At 39.0% G+C, this 15,984-nt stretch overlaps 1 protein-coding gene across 5 annotated transcripts in view; it reads right to left on the minus strand.

The window, feature by feature from the left end:
* TENM1 (teneurin transmembrane protein 1) overlaps positions 1-15,984 on the minus strand; it is a 303,243-nt gene that overhangs the window by 39,418 nt on the left and 247,841 nt on the right. For all 5 annotated transcript variants that reach the window (XM_050310928.1, XM_050310926.1, XM_050310927.1 and 2 more), the window contains one exon: positions 6,939-7,093. In XM_050310928.1, coding sequence (XP_050166885.1) covers positions 6,939-7,093 — 155 coding nt within the window. The remainder of the gene's footprint in view (positions 1-6,938; positions 7,094-15,984) is intronic.

Here is a 15,984-nt window from a genome sequence, read left to right on the forward strand (position 1 = left end):
TGACTAATATTTCAAATTCAGTGATAGAATAATTTGATTGGAATATAAATTAGCTGTACTGAAACCACCCTGCTTTCTATTTGGTATTCTAAAAATCACATTATACACCTACAAGTTTGATTCATGAGCTCTCACAGACTTTTTCCACTGAGGTCCTAATCCTATGAGCCTCTTTTCTCTCAGCTCCTGTTGAAAAGAGGCTGTTTAGCTGCTCCTCTACCCCTGGGAAAAGATTATTTCACCTTATACCCGAAGATCCTTTTTTAAAAAAGGCTTTTAGCTTGGTTTTGGATGCTAGTGACTGCTTGTTCCTGCATATGCTATTATGGCTGGAATTATTTTGTATAGACTTATGGTTTCCAAAAAGTAACACTTAATTAATTGGAGAAAGGACTCATTTCTGAAAAATGTTTGAAAATGCCTCGGTAAAGACCTGTTCTGGCCTATTTTTCAGAAGTACATACTTTCCCATGGGATACAGTTGCTCCTTGCTACACACTCGCCTCTCACTACCCTTTCAATTAAGCTTGGAGAAGTCCTGGTTCCACTGAAGTCAGTGGCAAAACAGTTGCTGACTTTGCTGAGGCCACGACTTTCACTCTAGTTAGCTTCTCTGGTACTCTAGGAAAGCCAGAGAAGAAAGAACATGAAATTAAGTAGTAGAGTAAAAAGAACCAGAGAACAAGATGACTTTATACTGGAAAAAAATAACAGCTTTTGTGAGCTCCTTCATGCAGCAAAACCCAGAAAAAACTAATAAAGTTCTCTTCTAAAAAGAAAAAAGCTCTGAAAGTCTTCTATAAAGGAAGACCACAAATAAAAATAAAAAGGCCTATAAATTGTCATTTCTGCTTTGTGTTCTTTTTGTTCAGCAATTTCACAAATACATTTAAACGTGATTCTGCAAAGGACTGAAAAACACAGTTCAGTGATTTGGAGTATTTATGCTGAATTAATTACACATAACTGGAGGAGCATATTAAAAGACATACACAGGTAGAGGATTAAAGAGAAAGGAAGAGCAGAAGAAGCTTTTGAATACCTTGCTACAGTGAAAACAAAGTTGTTCCTTTTTGATGGCAGCTCTCTAACACAATTAAAACATTATGCATCTACTGTTAAAAAAATGTCTTTTGTGCTTTCTGCTTTTACAAGAATGCAGATTCTACAGTTGGGTATGTAGAGAAACACCTAAAGGGACAGTGAGTCTTCTGACCTGCAATGCTAATTAATTAATCAGCTTTGTGTAATCCTGCAGTTGCTCTGCAATATTCTATTCTCAACCTGGCTTAAAAGGACTTCAGCCTAGAATCAATTTGTTTTTGGGCTGGCAGCTCACCCCTCCTGTTCTCACCTGGTCATCAGAACATATTTTTGTCTCTCACATTTCTTTTCCTTCTTCCAAATGTACCCAGTGAAAGTTCTGTTCAGGCTGTTCTTGCTCTGATGAGCAGACCCTCATTGCTTGCTTTCAAGTGAGGTCACCATGTCCTGGGAGCTTTTTGTTCTGCTCAAAAGGCTTCCACAATGCCACTGAAGCATACTGTGCCTGTGCAGATGCTGGTGGGGAGCACCTGCAGCACTTGAGACTGCAGGAGCAATGTCAGCGTTTGCATTTTTGAGATATATACTACATTTTCAAGCAATTCTGCTCATCTCTACTCCTGCTTTCCGGCAGTCTGTCTCTCACTTCACTATTTCAAGTAGGTCATCAACAGCATTACTTACTGCCCTCTCCCCTCTCCTCCATCATTCAAAGCAGGCTGTCCAGGACACAGCATTTTTGCCACGCTTGGGTCGCCTTTAAACTCTGTTCTGGAAATCTGCCTTTTAATTTGACCTGTGCAAGCAAATTGCCTACGTAAGTAACACTGTCACATTTTTATAAGGGAGCAAAACATTTTGCAGTGTCACTGAAGTTTATGCGAAGCAACACAATATAGATGGTTCCCTCACGTGGAGAATTGCTGAACAGAGGCTGATGAAGTGCAAATGTCAAGAAAAAGTCTTCAAACCAGACCTTTCATTTTGGAACACAGCGGTGACAGTTATTAACACCATCAATCAGGTCGGAGCTATTGCATTGGCACAGACTCATGCCTAGTGGGACTGACATAAGCTCGAGAACAAGGCCATGGTTACAGGCAAAGAAAAAGCTCTTGGGATTCATTTTCTGTTGACTTGCAAATGTTTGGTCTCCGTATTTGCAGTGACTGTGCTCGAGATTGGTTTAAACAGCTCCCAAATACAAAGTGCAACCACTCGCACAGATATAAATGACTTATGGTTTGGAGTGGTGGAAATTCAGCCCACATATTTCTCATGGGAGGAAAGATACAGGATGAAATTGCAAGATGGTAGAAATATCTGCTAATTCTCTCCTCAGCTTTCACCATAGCAGTGGAGGCAGAACAGCAAAGCTTATCACTCAAGATGAGCTGTAGTGTTTTTACTTTCACACAAAACCTCCCACAACGTCAATATAACTTCCAAGAACACTGGATCTGATGAAGTCTGGTTTCCTAAGGACTTCCACTGCATGGCTGACTGACTGGGGAGTTTAATAAGATCCAACATGAAATGAAGCTTTTCCTGTGAATGGGGCATTTATTACATCCTGAGTGGAATCTCTGGAGTTTAATAAAAGAAAGCTTATGCTGTAATATTTCCTTTTGAAAGGGCACTTTAGGTCTCTGTCCTCCAACTGGATTAATATTTTTTATGGAACATGTAGGAATTTAATTGTTCTGAAGGCTGGTGTTTCTCTACAAATTTGTTTGAAATTAGCCCAAGATTTTGATGATTTTGATTAATTGTGAGGAACAGAATACTGACAGACAGAGATACCAACACATCGTGCTCTCATTTGCTATCAATAACCTGGGTAAAAAATATCTGTACACCCCAGGGATGTGCAAACACTCAGAGAGTGGTAGGAGAAGGTAGGAGGGTAGGAAGGTAGGAGATGTAGCCAGTAACTCTGATCTCTCCGTGTGGGTTTCAGTTTGACAGAAGGAGACACTCTATAATCTGTACCACTGGGAGAACAGTTAGCTCAGCCCCTGGGGCCTTCAGCTCAGATGCAAAAGTATAAGGTTCAAAATGGGTTTGTTAGTCATTTAATTAACCTACAACAAAAAATCTTCCAAAGACCACATGAAAAAAAGGAGTCAGACCTAGAAGAATACAAGGATGGAGGAGCAGGGGCATTCATCCGAAAAGTCTGGCATTCTGGGTGGTGTAGATTAGTGTGGTGAAAAAAAATCACAGAACAAATGAAGACCAACACCACCTTTTGATATTCCTGAAAAATATTTTGCCTTTACAATTTAGCTTTTGTTCATGTTTTAGTATTCAGGGGTTTAGAGGCAGCATTTTCAAAAAATATGACAAGTTCTATCAGGTACTGAAATAACTGGTTTTAATGTAGGTGTCTGCTAAGATCTGGGTGCCAATAGTGAGTGTTGAGTACATACACATAGACATTCACTAACACAGCTCTGAAGAGCCACTTTCTTGAGATTTGCTCCTTATCAACTAATCAAAATGATCTGTGCTGAGAAGAAGAGTCATCCAAGTTTTATACATGCCAAAACAGTACTGAGAATGCTGGTATACCATATAAACACCTCAGCTGAATGTCCTTTTCCTTCTACATTCAGATTAACATCCCCCCAGTGAAGTATGAGATCAAAGTAATTAGTCAGAGCTTGGTGGGTTATTTGCCACAACATATAATCTTTCCAGCCCCAGCTGTCCTTCCCTCCCCCAGTTATGAATGCAGAATATTATACTTAAGAAGGAGAAGGTGGTGAATAACAAACACAAAATGATTAATAAGAAGTAATACCATGAAAACTGATATTGGAATAAATGATTAAACCCTTTCATAATCAACTCATTTATTAAAGTGAATGCTTTTAAGTGAAAGCTTGTCATTTATGGTGGTGTTGCAATGGACTCTATGTGTTTACTGCAAGAGTACATTTTTGTCCTTCAGTAAATTAAGAAATACTGATTTTGGGCAAGTTGTTGATTTTATTGTCAGAACAAATTTAGCTTTGAGAAATGATTTTATTAACCTATTTCATAAGTCCCTATAAACACACAATTTGTGAGCAACCCACATTCTCTTGATTTAAATGTCATTTGTAACTTAGCCAAAAAGTAATTTAAGTGGAGATGGGCCAAATTCATTTTTCATTTATGTTTATGCCATTCTGGAATAAACTCAGCAGTCTTGCAAGGATATACAATTGTTTCTGACTAAGTGAAAATATCATACCCTTATTTTCATTGATATAATTCCAGATTAATATGCTTGACTTCAAGGGGATGTGATTATTTCACAGGGTTTCTGCTTATCAGCAACAATTGTGGAAGGAGATGATTGAGCAAATATGATACAGTCACTTTTCAGAACGTGCATTCTTGGCATTTATTTCATGTCTGTGATTTACTGTGTATGTGAAGAACCTCAAAGGTGTGGATTTTGGGAAAAATTTCAATGAACAGGTTTACTTAAACCCTCACAAAACAAATCCTCAAAAAAGAAATGCTTCCAAAAGCTCTGCATTGCAGATTGTCCACAATATAACTTCACTTACCAATGAGTAATTATACAAAAAATTATACAGTCTCACTATCCTTAGAAAATGAGACTGTCCACTTTTTAGATATATATTTATATGATGTAATTTATAATGGTTTTTTTTTTAGAATATTTACTGTACTCATTGACAACTTAACTGAAGATTACCTCAATCTATATTGAGATACTGGGAAATTTTGATTTCCCAGAATGTTGAAACAATTTTAAGAAATGTGATGGAATATTTTCCTGTAGGTGCTGCAGCATGGAAACACCTGGAGTGCTCATGGAAAAAAAATGTTTATTTCTCCTTCTGTGAAAAGAAGGCCCTTCCCCAGCTGAATGCTGATATCTCAAGAGCAATATGAAGAATAATTCACTCTATGACATGCTTTTTCTTGTCTATGACTTTGCAGAAGCCCATCCTCCATTGCATTGGAACCATATTGTAGAGTGAGGTAAACTAAACCTGTTTCTGTCAAGTACCCAACCTACCAAAAATAGGCTTTCAGGGCTATTTAAATCTACTTACAAATTTAGCATATTTGATTTCAGCCCAAAACATTTACCTTTTAAATTTAGTTTTAATTAAAAAAATAAATAATGTTATTTCTGTACTTGCCAGACCCCCTGCTGAAACTCATTTGCTTACAGGGTATTTGCATTTCTCAAAAGGAAATGAAACCTATCAAAACTCACCATTTCAGATTTAGTGAGACGTTTTGTTACCGAGCAAAATCAGCAAAAAATCGAACACAAATACACAGCACGTATTATGTGGCCAGTAAAGTGATTATTTGTACAGCCCGAGACCGCGGATCAGAAGGAGAAGGCGGGGAGCAGACGTTGCACCTGGCACCCTTCCCTGCACCTCAGAGGTATCTAATCTGGTTATGGAGGCCCCAGGCAGTTGTCAGATGTATCCAAGGAGCAAGGAGATGTGCTCCAGGCAGCTTGGAGCTCCGTGAAGCCTCGCTCCTGCCAGCTGGTTATGTGGCAGTGGAGTGGGAGCCCTGCTGGCTGTAGGGTCTTGCTCATGCCCTGCAGGACTGGCTGGCCTGCAAGGAGAGCTGCCAGAGCAGAAGCCAAGGTGCCTGGAAGCTGTATGAGCTTAAGACAATTACCGGGCTAGTTTAAGCTTGGGTTTGACACAACTAAGCCAGTCGACCCTGGTCTGCTTTACATGGAATAATGATGCATCTACGGGACTTGAGGCAATACAATACCTGTCTGTCGCAGATCTGGGAACAGGGAGGCTGAGGTTCCCCTCCCCACATTTGCATACCCACAGGGTTGAAGGGACATGTGAAATGGAACATGGACACATTTTTCTGTTTTGATTCTAGTAATAAAATCCCCAAGTGCTTTTGTGACAGCAGCATTACACCCCATCATTTCATCCTCTGAAGTTTGACCCCACATTCCTCATGTATGTGAAAGCGAGGCCACAGTCACCTGCTACTTAGAAATGAGGAACAAGCTCTTACCATTGTTATGCATTGTATTTTAACTGTGATTTTCCAGTTGTGAAGGACGGAGGAAAGGGCAGGGAGAAAATGAAATGCAAAATTAACCCGATCCTGGTTATTAGCTTACATAGTCCATAATATTTCAGTGTGTCACTTGAATGCCTAAAGATTTTTTTCAAGTACAGCTTGAAAAAGCTGATTAATTCAAGTATTTCTTGGCAAAGGCCAAGCCCTTCCTTGTGCTGTCTATAAGCCTGGCTCACTGACTAGTCAAGAGTGCCATTTATGTTTCTCCATGATTATCCATATTTCTTTTTTAGCATACAACAAGAGATGTGATAAGTGTCTTTTAGTCCTATTTCTTTTACCGTGCTCTTGACATAAGAACTGAAAAGCATTTTGAGAACTGTATTGACATGCAGTAGCTTCACCACGATACTGCAGTGGTGTAATTACTTACTGTAATGCTCCTTCATGATTTAGAACAGACTTAGATGTAAACAGAAAATGTATTTTTTTCTATTTACTAGCTCAAGTAGATCAGTGTGAATATTGAACTATGTGAATGAACTTACACTTCTGATTAACTTCTTAGAAGACCTATCTCAGTGTAGCAAGCAACTTTCTAATGCAGTTTGTACTCTTTACATAAGCCCCTCTAAATACTTACATGATACCTCCTGGGAAAAAAATCAAGTGTGGTTTTGCATTTATACAATACACCTTAAAATGATCACGTGAATGGAAGATCATACTGTGCAGTTCACAACTGTCTGACCCATCCAGCATATTTGACATACAATCCTGGTACAAGAAAATAAGTTATCTGTCTCTACAATGTGTATAAAAGTGACAACACATTAAAAGCAGGTGCCTACCTGAGTGATGTCCATTCCAGAGTCACAGCTCAATGGCTGGGTTGATGTGAGGCCGTTTGAACCTATTATTGTTGTGATCACACCATTCTCATCAATTTTCCGAATCATAGTACCATCAACGAAGTAAATAAATCCGTGCTTATCTACAGTGATACCTGGAAGAAGGGGAAGGGTAAAAAATGGTGTTAGTACTAGAATTATCTTGATTAAAAAGTATGAGCTTAAAATGTTTCTTCTCCTCTTAGACTCTGAAAATCTGTTTCCAAAACGTATGACTTTCCCCGCCATTACTATTTGTAGCTTATACAAACTGTGTAAGGAAAGATCATATCCATATATCAGGCTGATTTTGACTTAAGGGGGGAAGATATGAGGGGTGAAAAAACCAAAACAACCCAGCTTTGTTTGTAATGTAATTATACACACAATTCTACATATGTAGAATGAGGCTCTTCAATAACTCCACATCTATCACAAAGTGGGCAAGACTAGCTTTTCTAAAAACTTATTTTACAGTTCATTTTTCTTCATTTTCATTTCACTTTCTTAATTGTCATGCAGAGCCAATATTTTTAATTACTGCACTGTCTGAATGATCAGAGTATCTCAGCAAGGAAGAAGCACCCTCAGAAAGCAAAAGAGACTTCTGTCCTGCTATGGGCTGTACATACAAATGGTGCAAACCAGGTCCTGCTCAGCAGGCAGAAGGAACCCCTGTGCTGCAGAGTGTGTTGCAGTGCAGCGCTGCCCAAGACACTGGTCATGTACTGGAACCAGGCTCATGACAACTGTGGCCATCAGCGGGAGCTAGGGCAGTTCTCCCTCAAATATTGAAAATATAACTAGAAGAGTAATTCTATTCATGTTAGGTTTGTGAAATCCTTTCTACCAAAACCGCTCAATTTCTTGCTTTAAACTACTTCATAATTTCCCATTTAAAGTTGCATAACTTTGCAATTATAGCAGCTGCTGTGCACAGCCAAGCTATTTTAATAATGAATTTATGTTCTGCTACACAGAATAAAAAGCAGAGGACTTGAACAGATGGTTTGGACAGTGGCTTATATGGTTCTTGATTTTTGTCCCCTGCATTTAGGACAACTGAAGGCTGCATGTACTCTGAGTTTACAAAACACTTGTCTGCACGCCAGTTTAGGATCTCACACAGCAATTCCATATGCCATTAAAAAATAAAATAAAAAAACCACTGAATTTCCTTACCTATCAACTCCATTTTCTTACACTTAATTTAATATTTTTTTAATATATAGGAGCAGTTGTTGCTGGGGAAAAGGAAGATTAAGCAGCCTGGGGGGCAGGGACAGGACCAGGAAGCCCTGATGCAGAACATGCATCTCCCTTGGGGCTGGTAAAAGCAGGGGACAGTCTACCCAGGCCCTTAAATAAATCTTTACAGTGTTAACACCCAGGGGCAGGCTCCTGAGACAAATTGCCTATGACTGCTTCTGAGGTCCCTCTTCACCACAGGTGACATTCAGACCTTGCAAAGGTCTGAGGGTATGATCACAAAGTTCTAAGAGAATCATCATATAAAAAATCCGAAAGCCCCAGCAGTTAACTTTAGTGTCTAGTACTCCCTACTCCCTACTGTCTATCAACATAGAAACTAATTCTTTTAATTGTCAGTTCAATGTATCCATCTTGCCGTGAACTGCCATTAGAAGAGGGGTATTCACCATCCTGACACCTCCTCCCCCCAGGACAAAAGGTGCCCATAGACTGCTAAAGTGCCCAAGGTACAGGGCTGGGCTACATCTCTTCATTATGCAAGATAGCTGATGACTGAAATGTCTGGTTCTCCAGGACATATGTCACCTGGGGAACTGAAACCACCTGGTGGGGCTGGATGGGTCAGCTGGGGAAATCTGGGAGGTTATAAAAAGGCTAAAGAAGAGCTGACAATCTTAGGACCTGACTCCCTGCCGGCCTGAGAGCTCATAGATCGTGACTCCTTGGTACTGGCTCCTTCAGAGGATCTTCAGTCTTTATTTAAAAAGTAACAACTGACAAGCTCCTGGCTGTCCTCTGCTTCTGAAAAGTCCAAACCAGAAAGGCTGAAGGTCTGAAGGTGAGCTGAGGTAAAGAGTGTGTCTAAGCAGCAAAGGTGTTTGTTCTGGTGTCCAGGGGATGACCTGTGTGCTCCAGTTTTAGGAAGGGATGGCCCTTTGTACCTAGAAATGTTGCAGTGAAGAGAACTGTGCACACAAAAGGCTGGAATTAGCTGGAACTGTGCACACAGTGCTGGAGCCAAGGGCACCTCCTACTGCTCCTGTTAGGATGCTCAGAGGTTCCCTTTCCTGCCTGGGCTCCATCCTGCCCTGAGCAGCTTTATGCTGTAAACCTGAAGTATGCAAAGGGATTGATAGTAAAGGGAAAACTTGCTAGGAAATTTTTCAAGGGTCTTTTCTGTAGGGATGTGGGAAGGTTAAAAACAAAGATCTCTTCAGTCCCAGCCTCCTCCTACATTCTTCAGAAGAAAAAGCCATGCTGGGCTGCAGCTTGGAGGGTGTGAGGAGCAAGGACCACTGTATGTGGTGCTGGGCATGTTTCAGCCTCACTGATATTGCATCATGTAGTGATATTAGATTGGATTTGATTTGCTTCCCAGTGCAGTTCTCAGGCTGAAATGAGAAACCTGATGTGGGTGGAAAGGGCAGCACACATGTGCTGTGTCTGAGCCTGCCTTTGCGGAGGGGAGGTGCTGCGCGGTAGGCGAGGAGCTGTGCTTGTCAGCTGGGTCAGATCCATGCCACGGATAACACAAGGCCAGGATCTATCACTAGGGCAAGTGCATCTTCTGTTTTGTGCAATTTGCCTGAGAACAGATGGCTGTGTTGGCTGCAAACCATCCATTATATAAAAATCAGAAATTATGCTGCAATGAAATAAAGCTACTCAGCTGTGTGGCTGAATGGATTTCAAACACTGAATATATAAGAAAACCAAAGATCTTTTAATGTTACTAGAGTCCATGCTGCTCTCCAGCCATGGTAGAAAAGCAATTATCTACAAGGGAAGTACATATGCCAGTGTGATGGCATAAACAAACCCATGTCTTCAGTATTTGCACCAAATTCCTGGTATTTCCTAATAAGCCAGTTTCTTCAAGTACCAGTCTATAGATGTTCAACAATGACCTACTGCTTCCAGAGCTTATGACTCTATAGTAAAACAACAGGACTCTACCTACTTGAAAAATTACTTATTTAGGTTTTGATGACAAATACCCTACATAAGGCATCCTATTGGAAAGCAAAATACAGATTTCTGGCTAAACTGTCCCAATTTATTCATTAGAGTTGGATTCGTTAATGCTCTTGTCACATCTTGCATGATGCTTCATGTAATCTGTACTCCAAGAGCTTATTTTTAATCCTTTTCTGACGTACAGTGTAACGCTGAATCAAATCACACACAGCACTGCAATTGTGCTTTAATCGCCAAGGAACTGGGGGAGGAAAGAGGCACATGCTGAGGGTAATGAATTGCACTGAGTGCAAGTAGGAACACTACTCACTCCATGAGTGACGAGAAAAGGTAATTTTTAGGTATCTTTTTTTTTTTGTTGTTGTTCACAGAGAAGGAGATGTAGTTTATACTGGACTCTCAGTCTGATTCTGTTTTTTTAAGGAACTGTAGCACTAAACTCTATGCCCAACTGATGATGCCTTTGGGCACTAAAGTGACCTATTGCACAAATGACACACTTACCCTGCTTGCATATAGATTCCTCATTAAACACTGATGCCTGGGTAAGGACAAAATAAATTTGTGCCAGGATTTAGCCTTGTTTGACTCAGAACTGAGTACCAATCTCACTTTCTGAGTAATGCTTGTCCTGAAGGACTGTTTTTAGTCATGTTTAGTCACTGGGACTCTCCTCCACAGGAGAAGATTTGTACCTGAACATAAACCAGTAGCTCTTATGAAGATCTATCTCCAGTGGATTTACATGCAGATATCTTAGAAAAATATTCATAATATTCAGAGGTCTTTTAATCAGTACTATTTGAATTCTGTTAAATAACAGTAAAATTAACTGCTGGTAATGCAGTCACGCATGGCTACTAAGTATTATCACTAGAAACAGTCTGAAGAAAGTTTTGCTTTAAATGTTTTCTCCAAAAATAGTACTTAGGAGATGGGCTGGGTACACCCATGATAAACACAGAAGGCTGACTATAACCTCTTCTGTTACATGCTCTCTTTTGGTTAAAGGGTTATTTCCCTCGACAGCTCTGCCTTAGTGCACCATTATAAATGCAAATAGCACCTAGAAAGGAAACTGATTGCTTTTTGTGTAATTCTCAGAGGTATAAATTCAAAATACGTATCATTCAGTCTAGAAATTTTGGCATTTCAGCATTAATGAAGCTAAGCTTATAGTGTTAAAATATGGATTAAAAGTAATACAGTAAATTCCACATGAAGATATTTTCTTTGCTTTTTTTCCACCCCACATCATATCCCACACCTGCACTCTAAAAGAATCTTTTTGGGAACAAATGCTTTTCAAACACATCAATGAAGAGCAGCCTAAACTATTTATTGCCCACTTCTGGAAATTCTACTTTACATTTTTTGCTCAGCTGCAAACTTGCAAATGAGCATTCTATATTGAAAACTTCTAATTAAACTTCTGAAGAATTTGTAAAACAGCACCTAAAACTACTGGTGAGGATGGATAAAAGAGAATGCCACCTTCTGCTGAAGAACAATTGTATTTAGAAGGAACTTGAGATTCTCATAAAACTTTTAATAGGAAGAAGTGAATCAAATTGGTTAATTACCATTTTATGGTGGTAAAAGGGCAAATTACATGCCATCCATTTCTAAACTTCTAAATGTCTTTGGTGCTTTTAATTAAAGCTGCCATCTAGAAACTAAAGCAATTTTATGCAATTAGTTATTTATAGGTTACCATAATACACCACTCAAAATATGATTCAAATGATTTGCAGTCTCTTGCCTTGTGATCTTTGTCATCTTTACTTCATTACTGTCTCAGTAGTAGCTGCAAAATATTCAATAGTTCTTTGTCAGCTGGAACACAGCCTCGGTACTCGCACTTGAGTGTTGTTCTCTTTAGATGCAGAACAGCAGATTAGGAGCAAACAGCATTTTTAACTACTGACAGCGAATGGAAATGTTCAGCTTCCAGCCTGAGACATGACGATTGGGGTCATGCTTACTGCTGACATGGGAGAGCAGAAAAGTGAATAACTAATGAACTTAGAGGAAGGGTGGATAAAATTTAGGAAAGCTTGCTGTCCAAAAAGTTTACAATGTTCTACAAGATTGCCATACTTTGGAAATCATAGGTGGCTCAGACTACTACAGAGAAACATAAGGAATAAATTTGGAAAGGGTGGATTTGTTTTTACAAAAGACTAGATTAGAAATTTGGTGTGCATCCTGCTGAAGGTAAGAGGAATCTTCTAGCTGAGCAGGAGCAGTCCTAAACAGGCTACTGCCATTTGACAAATCTAGAGGTTTAACCTGAGCAGTTGTTCTTACAGATTCTTTTACTTTAGAAAGCATTGCTGAGGATGGTGAGCAACAAGACTGATTATTTCAGGATGTGAGAAACCAGGGTGAGCATATCCTGAACCCCATGATTTTTTTAAAGTAATATTTCCTCAGTAAAGTACTTGCAAGCAAAATAAATAAAACTATGCTGCAGAACCGATATTTTAATTAAGCTTTCATTGCTATCTCATGCCACGGAGTTCTTTGCTACAGATATGTATAAAGTATTTTTATGCATAGGATTTGGAAGTTTCTCCAACCTTTTATGTTTCCCTGGGGCTTGCTTTGAGGTCACTGCATCTGTACTGAGGTCACTGCACTGCATTCAAGTACTCTGTACTCAGTGTACAGTCTGTAATTTCTCGAGGCATTGGCTACACATGGTTTGCCCAGACAGATCTGCCTCCTACTTCTAGAGTCTGGTCTGGACCCAGGAGTCAAAAAGCAGACACTGCAGGACCTTAAATGTTTAAATCTTTAGATTTAGTCCTTGGGCTTCCAAAAGCTGAAAACTACTTCTGATGTTTAGGGTGCAATCACTGGAGGGACCTGCTGTTTTCACAGCTATGTAGTTCGCATTTCCACCACAGCCATCCTGTGTGAATGCTCTGAGTTGGTCACAAACCCAAGGTGATTGAAATCGGATGTTAATTGGACACTTTTCTTATCATGTTGACTGGGAGACACTGTAGCTCAGCAAAAACATGGTAACTTGATTGTCTCAGCCTCTCACTGCCTCTGTCAATTAAGCTTAGAAAGTCAAATCCATTTACACATCTAAAGCCCTCTGATTTCAGCAGGGCAGTGTAGGTAAGTGTTTAATGGTGTTGATTCAAGAACTGGCTTTGCAGTGCTAAGTACAACAACTCCCAGGTATTTCCATTCATTTTAGTGCTTCTTACTGCTCCAATACTCAATGACTAATCTAGTTAAAATCAGGACATTATCCCCTAGTGCCTTATCATAAATAGTAATCAGATTGTTTAAATGACAGTGTTGGTGACTAGATGTACCATAAATATGTTTTACTAAAAAAATGCCCAAACCCACCAAACAGAATTCCCCACCCCAAAATTAAAATCTGTTACTTGGTAAAGTTCAAGTGATTGGAATTCAGTCAATGATTAATATCTTGTGTAGTTACTTCTTCATTTTCAATATCTTCTTGTGTAATAAATGTGTTCAGCTTGTCACAGATCTTATTTTATATCTCCACCTTGTATCATTTCACATTCTACTTAAGTACTTGGTCATCTATTACATGACTCATTAGTCTGAGATCTCTACAGAATTAAAGAAAGTTGCAGTAAAAATAATATATTGAAGTTCAAATTTCAACTACATCAGCCATGCATGTTTAAAAGCATCTTTCAAAGTCAGCTCAACATACAATAGTGCAAGATTAATGTTCACTAAGCCCCATCTCCAGTCCTTCACAGAGAATTTGGAACAGATTGAACAACGCTATGTGTGTTTGTTACCTGCAAAATGAAAGTTGTGGAAAGATCAAATCATAATTGATTAGTGTGACTTCACGACGTTTTCCTGTCTGGCATTTAATTCCTGGTCACTAGGTAAAGGCAGTCTTCCCAAATAAAGATGATGAGAGATAAAGGTTGATGAAAGACTTAAATCAATAAATAACAATCTAGGACTCTCCTCAAACCTCCCTGCAAGCCCAATGAAGTAGAAAAACAGGTGCAAGTTCAGAAAAGTTAAAACACTATTTGAAACAACTTTCATTCAGAGAAATAAATAAGAAGTAGAGTTTGAATTTCCATTTCTTAAGGTACTTTTGAGGATGTTACCAAACAGATTAAGTTTCACAAGTGTTACACAGTAGGTATTTCTTACTAATTTTGCAAATGGACAAACTAAGATCTCTAGACAAGCCCTTATTCTGAGTCACAAGCAGCCAGTAGCAAAAATTAGAGTACAACTTTTAAGATGTAACTAACCAAGGTCAGACAGCCACTAAATGGAGTTCTTTTCCAGATATTACCTTTCTACCAAGTAAGAGGGAAATTTATTTTTTATTTCTAATGGGGAAAAAAAGGAATACTCAGGACAAAAATAAGAAGGCAAATGAAGTAAAAAAGCTAAAAATATTTCTATAGTAGCTTAAAATATAAATACTAATCTTGTCTGGTCATTGAGTAATACAAGTGATCATATTTAATCATATTTTGGCAATTACTTTGTCTGCATTATCAAGGATCTATTGTTGCACCATAAAAATCTCTGTTGTGTGGCAACAGGTTGATGCTACATTTTGCTAGGCCCTGTACAAAATGGGCATGTGGCACTCCATAATTCCTTGAGATTAAATAAAAAACTTAACAAACCTGACCATAAGAGTAAATACATAAATCAGAAGCAACTGGCAGTCATTAGCAATGTACCAATATAGGAGTCACTGTCTACTGACAGTTTATTTTTTTAATAATTGCTGGCTGCCCCAGAACTCCTGACTCATAATTTTATTCCTCTGAATTTCTTTGTGATTAGAACCTTCTGATAAGGAAGTCAGCTATGTATGGGCATCTCTAAGTAAAGAGCATCTCTCAGATTTTCATCAACATATTTCCCCAACAAGAAAATAAAATGGAACAACTAGTTGTATTGTAATTGAACATGATCAATTGTAATCAGCAATAAAACATCAATCACTTTCACAGAATCACACTTTCTAATAAGGGATCTGAAAACCTTTTTCTTATTCTATTTTTAGAATTGATTCATTACATTAATTAGATACCTGAAGATTAACATTTATTTGTACTTACCTCACACTTTCTATCATTAAAGACACGTTAAAGTCACTCTATAATTACAATGTGTCTCTTGCTAAGCCTTAGAACCGGATTATTTGCTTGTCTTAGAGGTATTTCTGCCTGGATATACATTCTAATTTCCTACTGATGTACAGGTCTCCTTTATTAGCTCAGGAAAAATAATCAAACCCCTTCCTCACAGCCAGTCACGAGGCGGGAGCGGCGTGTGCGGGGGAAGCGCGTTAACAGCCCACGCAGGGCTCTGCCTCGGGAGCTGCTGAGTACCCTTTGTTCCAGGGATTTCAGTGGGAGTTGAGGGTGATCAGCTGCTTTAGAGCACCAAATCCAGAGACTTTATCACAGTCCTAATGCACGCCGCAAGGGGATTAATTGTGGCTTTGGTGGGGATTCAAGGCTTCACATGCATTTTGCCTCTGACAATACTGGATGTGCTTCGACAGGATGGCTGCAGCAAAATGCTTATTTCATGTGCAGCAAGGGAGTTGCTCATCTTTTTCAAAGTGTTGTAATAAAAAAGGACAAACTAGAGTTCCAAACAAACTTGATTTTGCTGGCTGTCTGACTTGAACAGCTCTGACTTAATGCGTATGAGTAAGCTCTGTTAACATTACAAGACTCACCTGAATGCATAAAATTTAAAAAATGGACTTTGAAACCATATAATTTGCTTAAGAGTTAGATATAATTAAATGCTGCCACCA

The sequence above is a fragment of the Myiozetetes cayanensis genome, unplaced genomic scaffold, assembly GCF_022539395.1.
Source record: "Myiozetetes cayanensis isolate MyiCay16 unplaced genomic scaffold, myiCay2020 scf15, whole genome shotgun sequence".
NCBI lineage: Eukaryota > Metazoa > Chordata > Aves > Passeriformes > Tyrannidae > Myiozetetes > Myiozetetes cayanensis.